Genomic DNA, 13,751 nt, shown 5'->3' with positions numbered 1-13,751 from the left:
CACAGTAGGTGTTAAAAAGAGGACCATCGGGGCTGGAAAGATGGCTCAGCGGTTAAAACACTGACTGCTCTTCCAGAGGTCCTGAGTTCAAATCCCAGCAACCACATGGTGGCTCACAACCATCTGTAATGAGATCTGATGCCCTCTTTTTTTTTTTTTTTTAAAGATTTATTTCTTATGTATAATTACACTGTAACTGTCCTCAGACACACCAGAAGGGCATCAGATCCCATTACAGATGGTTGTGAGCCACCATGTGGTTGCTGGGAATTGAACTCAGGACCTCTGGAAGAGCAGTCAGTGTTTAACGGGCTGAGCCATCTCTCCAGCCCTGATGCCCTCTTCTGGTGTGTCTGAGGACAGTGACAATGTATATATATATATATATATATATAATAAATAAATCTTTAAAAAAAAATTAAGGGGTTGGGGATTTAGCTTCAGTGGTAGGGCGTTTTCCGAGGAACCCACAAGGGCCTGGGTTCGGTCCCAAACTCCAAAAAAAGAAAAAAAAAAAAAAAAAAAAGAGGACCATCTTAAAACAGGCTGGGAAGGGGTTGGGGATTTAGCTCAGTGGTAGAGCACTTGCTTAGCAAGCAAGGTCCTGGGTTGGTCCCCAGCTCGAAAAAAAAAAAAAAAAAAAAAAAAAAAAAAAAAACAGGCTGGGAGTGGACATGACCAAGTTTCAATGCTGAGTTTATTAAAAAGATAACTCAAAATTTTTTTTGTCTTATTTTGTGGTTGTTGTTCACGGGGGGAGTTTCATGTAGCCCAGGCTGGCCTACCACTTGCCATGTAGCCAAGGATGACCTTTTTGCCTCACACCCCTAATGCTGAGGTTAGAGGCGTGCACCACAGTGCCTAGCTTAGAGACTAATCTTTGAAGTTTCATCATAGTTTCCCCTACTGTATACAACTCAAACAAGAAAGAAATCACCACAGAACTATTTGTCCCAGCCACCCCAAATGTTATGCCATTCTATCCACCTCTCTCCCGTATCCTTCCATCTCAGGTCCAAACAGGAGAGGGCGGTTCAGTGTTCCTCACAATAGGAAAGCAAGCTCGGCCTCCTTCTTACACGCCCAATGTTTGATCCGTGGTTTTAAGTTAGGAAAGTGGAACGCGTTAACTGGTCACGTTTCGGTCACACGAAACCATAAACCAACGTCTTTGCTCAGCGAGGTAGCCCAGACCTGTAATCCCTGCACAGCTGGGAGGACTGACCCAAGTTCCAGGCCAGCCTGGGCTACATAGCAAGTTCCAGGCTAGCCTGGGCTACAGAATGTCAACCCCCCACCCCAGAAACAAACAAAGGCCACTCTGCACGGATACAAGTCACCAGGTCTTACCTTGTTCCCTTCGGCTACCTGGCAGATGACCTCCCCCGTGGAAGGGTTGACGGTGGGGAATGTTTTCTTGCTGACGGCATCATGCCACTCATTGTTAATGAAGATCTGCAAAGAGAGTGAAAAAAAAAACACAAAAGGTCTCACTCAGGCCCTGCTTTCAACCCTACTGACCACCCGTAAGGTAAAGAAGAAAAAAAAATCTAGAACAAACACGGAGAGGTAGATCAGCGCCAGACAGCTGTGGATTCCAGGCTAGAAGCACAAATCCTTCCGGACATCCAAGTCAGAACACCCACTGACCACAAGACCCGAGTAATCGCCTGACCTCTCAGTGAACTGGGCTCTCTTTGGAATGATGAGAACATTCCTGGTGTGTCAGTCATCCGCTGCTGTGTAACAAACACCCCCAAACACAATGGCTTGAGACCATTTCTTTTTTTTTTTTTTTTCTTTTTCTTTTTCTTTTTTTCGGAGCTGGGACCAAACCCAGGGCCTTGCGTTTGCTAGGCAAGCGCTCTACCACTGAGCTAAATCCCCAACCCTTGAGACCATTTCCTAAGAGCTGTGTCCCTGGGTTGGGCTCCTCCTGTGGCTGCGGTCCAGGAGTCACCTGTGCAGGATGAACAAGGTGTCTCTCCCCTCATTCATCCAGCACCACATGGTAACCTGGCTTTTTGACAGCAGGACCCAGATCAGTCAGATGTCTGGGGGCAGCTGTCCTTTCCAGGGAGTCCCAAAAAGAAGCTGAAAGAAGGTTTCCCCTGTCCTAGCTTCAGAAGCTGCCATCTCTGATGGAGTCTATAGGTCAGAATATGCAGAGAGAATATCGCGTGTGTTGCATGGATGTATTGCCTGTCCATTAAAACTCCTACGCCCTTGGCTTGGGCAGGAAACAGAGGTGGGACGTTCCAGAAGAGAAGGATTCTGGGTAGAGCCGGGCACAGGAGACGGACCTGGGAAAATGTGCTGAGCACAGGTAAGCAGCCATATGGCAGAATGCAGGCTAGAATAAATGGGATATTTTTAATTATACTGAGTCAGAGAAGGGCCTAGCTATATGGCCAAGGTATTTGTAAATGGATTTTGAGTGTGGGGCTGGGAGGAAGAACCAGAGCCTAACTTCAACAAGAATGTGTCACAGATCCAGTCCAGGCTCATGGGGGTGGTGGTGGGGTGATGGCGGGTGTGGGGGGTTGGGGGAACAGTGAGGGGGTGGGGGGGCCTCAGGAGCACCCCTTTTCTCTTGAAGGAACAAGCAAACACTTACAGTCATCTTCTTTATTAATGTTGTTGTTTTGAGACAGGGGTCTCCCTGTGTAGCCGAGGCTAGCCTCGACTCTACAGAGATCCACCTGCCTCAGTCTTCTGAGTGCTGGGATTAAAGGCGTGCGCCACCACATCCAGCCAGCCATCTTTATTCTAGGGAGAGATGACCTTCAGAGAATCCATTCATCTCTGCAGCACATGCAAACCTTAATACCTCTTGGCTGGGTTCTAGGCCGCCTGTGCTGTGGCGGGTTGGGACTCCTGGCACGGTGAAACCCTTCTCTCCTTCGTGGATCATCTGAAGCAAAGGGAAGTAGAGATCTGAGGTAACGTGGAGAGGACTGGGGGATAGATGTGGAGTGCCACCAGTCCACCGATCCCTCCATGGCACCGTGGCACAGATAGAAGTTAGGGAGAGGGCTGGAGGGCCAGGATAGAGGGCAGGGAAAAGTCGCTCGATCTATTCCTTGTCTACACCCCACACCCTGCATTCGCCAGGTTCTATCCACTTCACCATGCACAGGAGGGGACAGGGACGGGGGAAGCTTGGCTCTGGGTTCATCCACAGCAGAGACAAGAGTCAGAATGGAATCCAAGTTTTTGGATGTCAAGGCCTCGACCTGCCCCTCTTCTGACTACGGTCTCCAGCCACAGCCCAGGTCTGCCTGCGAGGTTAGAATACTTGTCCCCAAAGTATCTCCTTGAAGCTAAACATGGAGGTGCACACGTATAACCCTAGCTCTTAGAAGGTTGAGGCAGGAGGATTGCCTTGAGGCCAGCATGTGCTGTACATGGCAAAAACCCAGTCTCACAAAGTCATAGTAAAAAAATAGTCACCATCTTTCTGTCTTACCATCCCTACCCCTGCACAACTCCACCCCACCCCTTCCCCACCCCGACCCCACCACACTTCCCACGTAGTTAAGAGCAAACGTCAAGGTGGGGCAGACTGGAGTCCAGCCCTCCCTCCCCACTGTGAAACTGGGGAAATGGAAGTCTCAGATGCCTGTGTAAGGATTCACTGGGACAAGAGGTGTGCAGTCCTGGCCAAGAGCCTGCCACGGGCTGTTTTTTGACACTATCTTAGAAGGCAGCCAACTACAGTTGAAGATCTCAGCTGAGAGTGACTCAGCTTCCCGGCAACCCCCAAGACAGACTTCATGCGTTTACCCTGAAGAAGTTCTCAGGGCAGGTGGGGGTGGGTAATCAGACTAGGTAGACACCCAGCACTGCCCCACCCTGCCTTGTCCCTGTGTTGGGAGGCAAGTCTGGAATATGCTGTGTCATTCTTCCAGTCTTTCAGAGTGCCTGTTCAACGTCCGCCCGTCCTTCCTTCTTGGCCGGTGAAATAAGAGATTGCTGAGCTCAGGGTCCCCAATTCCTCCCTGCCACGCCCCCTTCACTCCCAGCCAAACACTGGTGGGGAGCCAGGAGGGCAGGGCGCTCTCACACAGCCCTGTTTGCTTCCAGCATAGCTCCTTCAGACCACAAAAGGGCAGAGTCCAAGCCAAAACTCCACTGGCTTCTAACCCTCCTGGCCTCCAACCAAGGCCTGCCTTACATAAGGTGCTGAGTCCAGTCGCCATGGCCGGGGTGGGGGGGGGGTGTTCCTCCTGGCTCTCACTTCCTCTTCAGTTTCGAGAACACACAGGTCAGGAGGTGAGGCTCTGAATCTAAAGTAAAATCAAAATAGTGCCTACTCATGTCAAGAGGATTTCACAGACTCATTGGAGGTGTCCTGAAAGCTCTCTCAGCGAGCCAGAGCCACCATCATGACAGACAGGGCCAAAACAGCAAAACCTTGGAGCCCTGGAGCTTAAGCCCAGTGACCACACACAGGCTGTGGAGAAAGCAGAGGACTCAGGGAGCCATTAAAGAGGACCCAAAGAAATGAGGACCCCAGGAGCTTTGTGGAGGTACACACATACCCTTAATCCCAGCACAAACACAAATAAGGAGGAAACCTTAATGAAAACTAAGCGGGACGTGTTGGCATTTTATTAATTTAAACCCAGCATTCTACAGGCCAAGCATTCAAACACAAGGGAGCCATTCTTTTTTTTTTCCCCCAGAGCTGAGGACTGAAACCAGGGCCTTGCGCTTGCTAGGCAAATGCTCTACCACTGAGCTAAATCCCCAACTCCCAGTCATTCTTATTAAAGCCACCACAAGCTGTGTAGAAGGAGGGAACTTTCTAGAAAGAATTCCAAGTTGGTTGTCTTATGTCTTATTAACTCTCTGTGTGTATGCGTGTGTGTGTGTACATGTGGTGTATGTGTGAGTGAGTGAGTGAGTGTGTGTGTGTGTGTGTGATGGTCAGAGGACATGTTTTGGAAGTTGGTGCTCTCCCACCACAAGCCTTCCACGGATAGAACTTAGGCCATCAGGCCGGACCACAAGCACCCTTATCCCCTGAGCCATCCTGGGGCATCGTTTGTTTTGCTTTTAAACTAAAAGAGCTAAACAATTTCATTTTCACATTCCACGATATAAGTGAGACTTGCACTTCCTAGACCCGCCCCCTTCTGGAACTGTCTTTAACAGGACAGGGAGCGAATCTTCCTCCCCAGCACGCTCTCCAGTGGAAAATGCTGGATTAAATAACAGAAAATGATGATAAAGAGCCCCTGTGCCCTTAGCTGTCGTGAACACCGCTACGGGGCAAGCAGAAGGGCTCACTGTGGTGTGTTCTCTTACGGGTGGTCCCGTTCCTGGAGCAGGTACCATCAGCACCAGACGGTGAGGAACAGAGCCCATCACTGACTTCCCAAGGGAGGCGCTATCATCCCGGAAGGATGGACCAGGGACCGGGACAGGGAGAGATGGACCGAGATTGATTGTGGCCCCCTGGGAAGAGGAGATGGAGGTGTCTTTCTGGATCAGATGGAGCCATTGTTTTGAGTCAGGCCGGAAGCTTCCTACTTGGTGAGCCGTGAGATCTGGGCACACAGCTCTGCAGGTGGATGGCTGCCAGGTTCTCTAAGGCATCATCCTGGGGAATCCCTTTTGAATCCTGATGCATGGGAAGAATAAAAGAGCGTCTCCTAGGATACCCATGATTCTGGAGTGCTTCACCTCCCGCACGGGTAATTCCAAAAAATGTTTGGTTTAGGGAATTCTAATGGCTTTCTCGCTTTTCTTATTTCTTCCTTTTCTTTTTTATTTTTTTTGAGATGGTCTATATGTAGCCTAGGCTGGCCCAAAATTCATAATCCCCTTACCTCGGCCTCTTGAGTGCCACCATGCCCAGTTGAGATGGTCTATATGTAGCCTAGGCTGGCCCAAAATTCATAATCCCCTTACCTCGGCCTCTTGAGTGCCACCATGCCCAGCGCATACCAGTCATGCCCAATCTCCCCCACATTTCTTTACTCTGCCCCTCCTCTTAGGTATAAGCAAACCCAAGACCTGCAGCCGGGCCAAGGCTTTTTTTTTTTTTTTCTTTCTTTTTTTTCTTTTTTGTTTTTTTTTTTTTTTTTTTTTTTTTTACAGAACCCAGGGCCTTGCGCTCTACCACTGAGCTAAATCCCCAACCCCCTGTTCACCTGCTTCTTTTTTTTTTTTTTTTTTTTTCTTTTTTTCAGAGCTGGGGACCGAACCCAGGGCCTTGCGCTCACTAGGCAAGCGCTCTTCCGCTGAGCTAAATCCCCAGCCCCTGTTCACCTGCTTCTTAAATGGTAGTTATGTAACCGTCCAGCGAGAACAACACATGCTAGCTTTTGCATTACAAGATCCCAAAGGAGTCAAGTTCCAGATAAACACAGAATGCCACATACACTGTATTCTTCGCCATCCAGAGCCTCCTAGAGTCAGCTTGCAGTCAAAACTAAGGGGTGCCTCCCCTAACCCCATTTTGCGGCCTCTCCCCATCCCCCAAAGCCAGCGCTTTTCGTACTGCCAAATTTATAGGCGCCACTCCCAGGAAGGGGGAGGGGCTTAGCTCTATTTTGTAACTTTCACCGGGATAGTGAGGTTTTCATTTGTCCCTGTGCTTAACCGCTGACGATTCCATCTCACCATGACCCCCGACCCTGGCCCCTTCTACCCTGGCCCGTTCTACGACTTTCCCACCTATTCCCACCCTCTGCTCACAGCAACTCCCAGATATTTTACATTGGGTCCCCAGGAAGTGACCCTGTCTCTGGCTCCTTTGGAGCAAAGCCATTCTCAGAAACAGCCAGCATTTGTAAATTCAATATTTACTCAAAGGCAGTTCCTTGCCAAGTATGGTGCCAGAATACAAATTGGACCACAAAAATGGCTCCTCCCTGTTGGTTTCAAAGGTTTGATCGGATGTCTCCCTTAAATATTTACTCTTTTCCTGACCCAGAGAGGCTTGGTCATGAGGTAGCGTATCTGTACTTAAGCTACCCAGAGCTGAGCCCAAAGCCTGGTTTCAAACCTATGGTCTAAGGCCTTCCTGAACCCCAGTTTGTCCCCTTTGATGCAGGCACAGCAAGTGACTTAAAGACTTAAAGGAACTGTGGACCATGTGGGTGCTGGGAATCGAACCCAGATCCTCTGCAAGAGCAGCCAGTGCTCTTAACTACTGAGCCATCTCTCCAGCCCCTAGGATTTTTCTCAATTGCTATACTGTTACACCCTCGGTATAGAAAGTGTAGCAAGGTGGGAATTCAGTGAAAACATTCATGGGCCCTTAACAAAACTTGCAAGAGTTTACTTGGGGAGCTGGATGGCTCAGTGGTTAAGAGCACTGACTGCTCTTGCAGAGGTCTTGAGTTCAAATCCCAGCAACCACATGGGGGCTCACAACCATCTGTGATGGGATCTGACGCCCTCTTCTGGTGTGTTTGCAGACAGCTACCGTGTACTTATATATAATAAATAAATAAGTCTTTTTTTTAAAAAAAAGTTCACTTAGGCACCCCATGACTTGATGGTGGACACCCTCTGCCTTGCTGGGTCTGTGAAGCGTGAATCTGTGAGGCCTGTGATGCAAAGGGAAATCGATTGGCCTTTGTTCTTTGTAATACAAGGTACATTAAATCAATTAAAGTTCACTAACCAAGACCGGCCTGTGAACAAGTCATGGTGCATACCAGCAGACTGGAGGGGACACCCTCCAGGGCAGGGGTTCTCAACTTGTGGCTTGAGACCCCTTTGGCAAACCTCTGTCTCCAAAAGTATTTGCATTACGATGTATAGCGGTAGCAGGCAGCTAGGGAGTAGCAAAGCAACGGAAGAAATTTTATGGTTGGGGGTCAGCACCACATGAGGAACTGTATTAAAGGGCCGCAGCATCAGGAAGGCTAAGAACCACTGCTCTAGGGTGAGGTGAGCCTGGTGTGTTCTTGAGTGGGCAGGGTAGGACAGGGAGTACCTGTGGGTAGATGTGACTTTGGCTGTATTGAGTTTGCTTCGAGTGCATTTGCTGTAATCCAATAGCAAAAGAAAAAAGATGGGGCGGTGGAGGGGCGCGCCTGCAATCTCAGCACCGGAATGGGAGGGTGGGGAGTGGGGGTGGGGTATGGAAGCTGGAGACTCAAGGCTACACCAGCCTACACTACCGGATTCGAGGGGGTGGGGGACGGAGCAGGAAAGATGATGAGGAAGGGGGCGGGGCTGGAGAGATGGTGAGGAAGGGGGCGGGGCTGGAGAGATGGTGAGGAAGGGGGCGGGGCTGAGGCGAGGAGGAGGAAGGGGCGGGGCTGGAGAGATGATGCCTACAAGGTAGAGAGGTCCTGCCCTCAAAGATCATCAACCTCAATAGAGTGCATGCTGGGCTAACCTGGGATACAGAGTGTGACCATAGACTATTTGAACTGTCCCCCATACAGGTTACATACACTGGTTTGTGGTTTGCTCTCGTAGAAAGCTAGGGGTTACCCACGGAGCCTGGTGATGTCTTTGACAACCAGTCACCAGGGACCTTAAATAGTATTCCATGCCACCTGCCTGCCTGGGTCAGTGAATATGCTTGAGTTGTAGGTGGCTGACAGGTCTATCTCACCATGACCCCTGACCCTGGCCCATTCCACACCACCTTCCCGCCTGTTCCCAGATACTTTACATTGGGTCCCTACCTCTGGCTCCTTCTGAGCGCATAAAAAGCAATCATTTGTAAATTTATTATTACTCAAAGGCAGTGGCTGCAATCCTGTCTGTGGTGAGGTTTAGGGCAGTCTAACATGTTTGGACTTGTATCCGCAGTGCCTGGTCTGATAACCGACCTTCTAGTTCCTGAACCTTCCATTGGTCCACTGTTTTTATTTATTTTTTTTTTTAAATAATTACTTATTTTATGTATGTGAGAACACTGTTGCTGTCTCCAGACACACCAGAAGAGGGCATCAGATCCCATTACAAATGGTTGTGAGCCACCATGTGGTTGCTGGGAATTGAACTCAGGACCTCGGGTAGAGCAGCTAGTGCTCTTAACCCACTGAACCATCTCTCCAGCACCTAGTTCTCACCCTTAAAGACAAACCCAAGTTCACTGCACTTACATAACAAAAGGCTAATTGTTGGTGTTTCCACTGTAAGCTGAACAAAAATGTCCTTTACACAGCGGGGACATGCAAGGCCATGATGGTAACCCTAAGCAGGCCCTGCTGAGGGCTGAGGAACACCCCATTTTGTCCTCACAACCACCCTATGACAAGGGGTGGGATTGTTAACCCATTTTACAGATGTGGCCACTGAGGTCCAGACATGACCCTGCACATCCCTCCTGGGTTTGCTTCTTCACCACAGTGCTGACTGTTTGCTGACTGTTTGGTCCCATGCTGAGCTTTTCACTTAGGACTTAGCCTCCACCTTCCAATTCCCGAGTGAGCAAGTGGGCAAGTGTCCCATGGGCAGGTGATTCCTATAGGGTGTTGTTAGCTGGGCCTGGCTGCTCAGGAAGCCTCCTGAGGCCCATCAAGAGGGGGTGTGGCAAGCAGCTAAATCTGAGGTGGTACTGTATGAGCTTTTTTATTTTTTTTCTTTTTCCTTTCCTTTTTTTATATTTATTTTATAAAGTACACTGTAGCTGTCTTCAGACACAGCAGAAGAGGGCATCGGATCTCATTACAGATGGTTGTGAGCCACCATGTGGTTGCTGGGATTTGAACTCAGGACTTCTGGAAGAACAGTCAGCTCGTAACTGCTGAGCCATCTCTCCAGCCCTTTTTTTCTTTTGAGATAGGTTCTCCAATAATCCAGGCTGACTTCAAACTCACTATGTAGCCCCCCTATGCCTCCATCTCCTGAATGCTGGGATTGCAAGAGCTCACACCAGCCCGCTTGGATTATGCGTTGCTGGGAATCAGACTCAGGGCTTCAAGTACGGTCGCAAGCACTCTCTAGCAACTGAGCCCACCCCAGGTCTCAAGTTCAGGATGAGCTGACACTGACCTTGAACTCCTGATCCTCCTGCCTCTGCTTCCCAGGTGTTGGGATTAAAGGTAGCCTCAAAGAAGGAGGTGAAATTTGCCAGGCTTTGGAGAAAGGAGAATGGGGCAACCGTGTGAGATCTCAAAACAGAGTGGCCGCCCAGGCCGCTCCTACAGGCGGGTGGTCAGGGGGAGTTTATCGACTGAAGTTTAGGGCAGACGGAGAGGTGGAGAGAAGAAGTTGGTGAAGGCAAGCTTTACCAGGTGGGTGGTAGCCGTGCCTGGCAATTGTATCCTAAGGCAAGTTGAAAAGGAACAAAGTGTATATGTGTGTTTTTCTGAGGATTCAAGGGAAGCCAGGTGGGGGCTGTTAGCGCAGTCCACTTCCTGGAGGTAAAGACCGGTAGAGCGTACAACTACACGCTACAGATGGCACCCGACCCAACCTTCACATTCATTACAGACACTGGTACACAGAACTGGTGACGTTGAGCGTGAGGCGATGCCCAGAGAGAGGCATGAAGCCATACACACACCTGTGATGCCGGAGGTATCCTTATAAACCTTAACTGTTCTCCAAGACAGCGACGCAATAATTAAATGTAAAGATCCGTTTCACTGACATTGGGTCAGTTCCAGGCCCAATGGGGTAAAATGTGCTTCTTTCAGAAGGCCACCCTCAGGGATACATTCTGAGGAAGCTGAAGTCACCCACCCACCTAGCCTGCGGTCCCTTCTCGTGACAAAAGGCAAGAGAGTCCCAGAAAGATGTCCCAACCTGCTTTGGTTGGAAAAGAAGGTGAGGTCATGACACTATTCAGATGGGACCCAAGAAGCTTGAGGAGAAACATCCCCCCCTGGGGCGCTTGGGCCCTGCAGGTACCCTTGGAAGCCAGCCCAGAGTCTATGGAAGCAACATCAGGGCCCTAGTAACAGCATAGAGATATGCAGGGACAGACAGAAGCCAGAGTCCTTGCTTCCCAGGCCTGGTGTCCCTGGCAGCAGGGTTTGCAATGATGCCACCCTGATAATACCCAGCAGTTTCTAGGGTTCCCTCCTGCACTGCCTTAGGGCAGGAGGCTTGTGTTCTCAAAAAAAACCCAAAAAGCTTAAAAGCAGCTGAGTGTACTGGCTGAGGAGGATAAGCAGCGTTCATGAGACTCAAGTGTTCAGGGACTCGAGTGACACGTAGCCAGGACCCTGTCTCCCACACAAACTCATAAAAGCCAAGAACCGAGCAAGGCCACTTCCATTAACAGCGCTCCTGTGGGGTGGGCAATTGGGTCAGTGCCATGAATTTCTGCAATGAATGTATTCGATTTTTGTGATTTCAAACTCCGTGATAAGGAGAAAAGGCAGCAATGGGGGAGGGGGTTCCCTCTACACCCCCCCCCCACAGGCACATACAAGGAACACTCCGAACTGAATCAAGCCCCAGCAGGTTGTTAGGACCTGAAACTTTGTACCCTGCCTCCAGGTGAACGAGAGAACCAAGCTATTGATCAGGTGCTTCCTCTTGTGGTCACTCGGGCTCCTTTTGATGTTCAGCGGGATGGATTGCCTCAGATCAGCCGCCAGCTAGAAACCGGCAGCTACTTCACAAACCCGGTGTTTTGTTTTCCCTTGGGTTGACTCTTTGTAGCACTCCTCAGAAACCTGGACCTTTAAACAGGTCCTGCACATGTGCAAATGGCTGCCAGGTCCTGGAAGAACACTGCAGAAAGCCGGAGGCCAAGGCCACAACTAGTGTGGTAGGCAGCCCATCTGGAGGATGTTCATGTGACATGAGATCCGACCACTGGTCCTACCAAGAGTTGCAATATACCATAGAATGTTTTGGCTAAGGGCTCACTTGTGGAATCCCAGAAGAGAATCCAGACTTCACGTTGGTCCTTTGGGACCATGACCAGACCTCAGTCTTAGGACCTGTATAGTGGGGATGGTTAAACCATCAAACTCCCAGTTCTAAGGCGTAAGGCTTAAAGACGGAATTGTTTAGGAGGCTGCCCTGCACAAAGGCTGGCAGAGGGGACTTTTGGAGAACCCGGATTGCTGCTCATGCCAAGTGCCAAGTGCGCGAGGCCCTGTAATGTATATATATATAAAAAGACATGAGGTCACTGTGTCCCACCAATGGGAAGCCTGGGGCAGGAGAATTACAAGCTCAAGGCCAGCCTGGGCAACTTAGTGAGATCCTGTTTCAAAGAAACGTAGAGAGGAGGCCGAAAGGCTGAGGCGGTAAGTAAGTGGTAGCAGCCATGTCTGTCTTGTGCAAGTCTAAAGTGGGGTGAAACTGGCTAAAGGAAGAAGACAGAGAACTCCGGGCCAGCCAGCCTCAGTTACAAAATGAGATCCTCTTTCAAAACAACACACCAAGATACCAGCCCTGACTGCTTTCCCATTTTACAGAAGAGGGCAGCCAAGTGCCACTTGTTGCACAAACAAAAAATACTTCACAGCCAGTTTCTTTCATGTGATTCCAGACTTCACCAAAACTCAAAAAACGAATTCAACATTCCAAAGTCCGGGTGGGATAAGGGCGGCCACAGAGGCCAGCTTTTGCTTGTGAACTCTGGCTCAGGTCTGCGTGAGTTGGGTAGGGATGGATGGGAGGTCTCGCAGAGACTGGGACGGAAGGGCCTTCTGCGTGAACCCAGAGGACTGCGCGGGGCAGAAGCCGGTTGCATCGATGCGGGATAAAGAGGACTGTCCAGGGCAGGGAGGCGACACGGTGCGGCCACATGGGCAGGGGAAGACGCGCGCAAAGATCGCGGGACGCGGAGGGGAAACTGAGGCCGCGTCGCCCTGGCTCCGTCCCGCCCTGGTGCCAGAGCGAGGCGGCCGCGAGTCTCACCTGGTTGCAGAAGACCTCGGGCTGCTGGTTGGGGGCTGGCACCGCGCTGGTGGCGGCGGCGGACAGCAGGCGGCTCAGGCGTGGCCCACGGCGGGCGGTGCTGAGTGCGGCGCGCAGCATGCTGAACTGAGCGGAGCTTAGCAGAACTGAGCAGAGCTGAGCAGGGCGAGCCGAACCGAGCCGAGAGGAGCCTAGCGGAGCAACCGGCGACTGCAGCCTTGTAGAACAAGTCCTAGCCTCCGCCCCCCGCGGCCACCAATGGGAGGCAGAGATACGGGGACGTAGCCGAGGAACTCCAGCCCCCAACGGCCTAAGGGGCGCGACCCTGGCTCCCTAAGAGATGGAGTTTGCAGAACATGGGGGTAGCCGGAGGAAGCCTAGCCAGGGCTATGTGCGCTCCCAGCAAGGTGGCTAGCGCCTATGGCTCCCATCCGTGCAGATGTGGGTGTGAAAAGAAATCACGAATGCAGTTATTCCACGAACAGCCTGGGACTGGGTACTTGAGGGGCAGGAGCGCATTGACTAGAAAGAGACGTGGACGCCTGGTCATTCGTGTGCCTTTCAACCAGATGAACGCAGCAGTAGGCTGAAGAGATGGTGAAGAGCTTGGCAGGGGATTCTGGGCAATGCAGCGAAGTGTTTTTAAAACGGAGGAGCCGGGCTGGAGAGATGGTTCAGTGGTTAAAAAACAGGAGCCCCAAAATGGGCGGAGCCTTTAGAAGCTGAGGTTTCTGAAGCACCCAGCAGGAGAAGACTGCTGCGTATGAGCTTCGCCCTGCTCTGAGGACTCGCAGGAATATTGTCACCCGCGCTGTAAAGGGGTCTGGGCGCGTTTCCCCGTGTGCCTCTGATTTTAGCAACGGACAGCTGAAGTTGTTCCGGGGCTCAGCACCGTTAGCACAAAACATGAGGGGAAAGCATTTAAGGACCTCACAGGCTGGTCA

At 50.8% G+C, this 13,751-nt stretch overlaps 1 protein-coding gene across 1 annotated transcript in view; it reads right to left on the bottom strand.

Annotated features, from left to right (window-relative positions):
- Aldh2 (aldehyde dehydrogenase 2 family member) overlaps positions 1–13,021 on the bottom strand; it is a 31,644-nt gene extending 18,623 nt beyond the window's left edge. Inside the window, exons 1-2 of the mRNA XM_032886762.1 lie at positions 12,808–13,021; positions 1,351–1,455 (exon numbers count right to left, since the gene is read on the bottom strand). Of these exons, the coding sequence (XP_032742653.1) occupies positions 1,351–1,455; positions 12,808–12,927 (225 nt within the window). The 5' untranslated portion in view covers positions 12,928–13,021. The remainder of the gene's footprint in view (positions 1–1,350; positions 1,456–12,807) is intronic.
- Between the last annotated feature and the right edge of the window lie 730 nt (positions 13,022–13,751).

This window comes from Rattus rattus, chromosome 16 (genome assembly GCF_011064425.1).
Source record: "Rattus rattus isolate New Zealand chromosome 16, Rrattus_CSIRO_v1, whole genome shotgun sequence".
In the NCBI taxonomy this organism is placed as follows: Eukaryota; Metazoa; Chordata; class Mammalia; order Rodentia; family Muridae; genus Rattus; species Rattus rattus.
The sequence above is the reverse complement of the archived record's forward strand: the minus strand, read 5'-3'. Positions and strand labels throughout refer to the sequence as shown.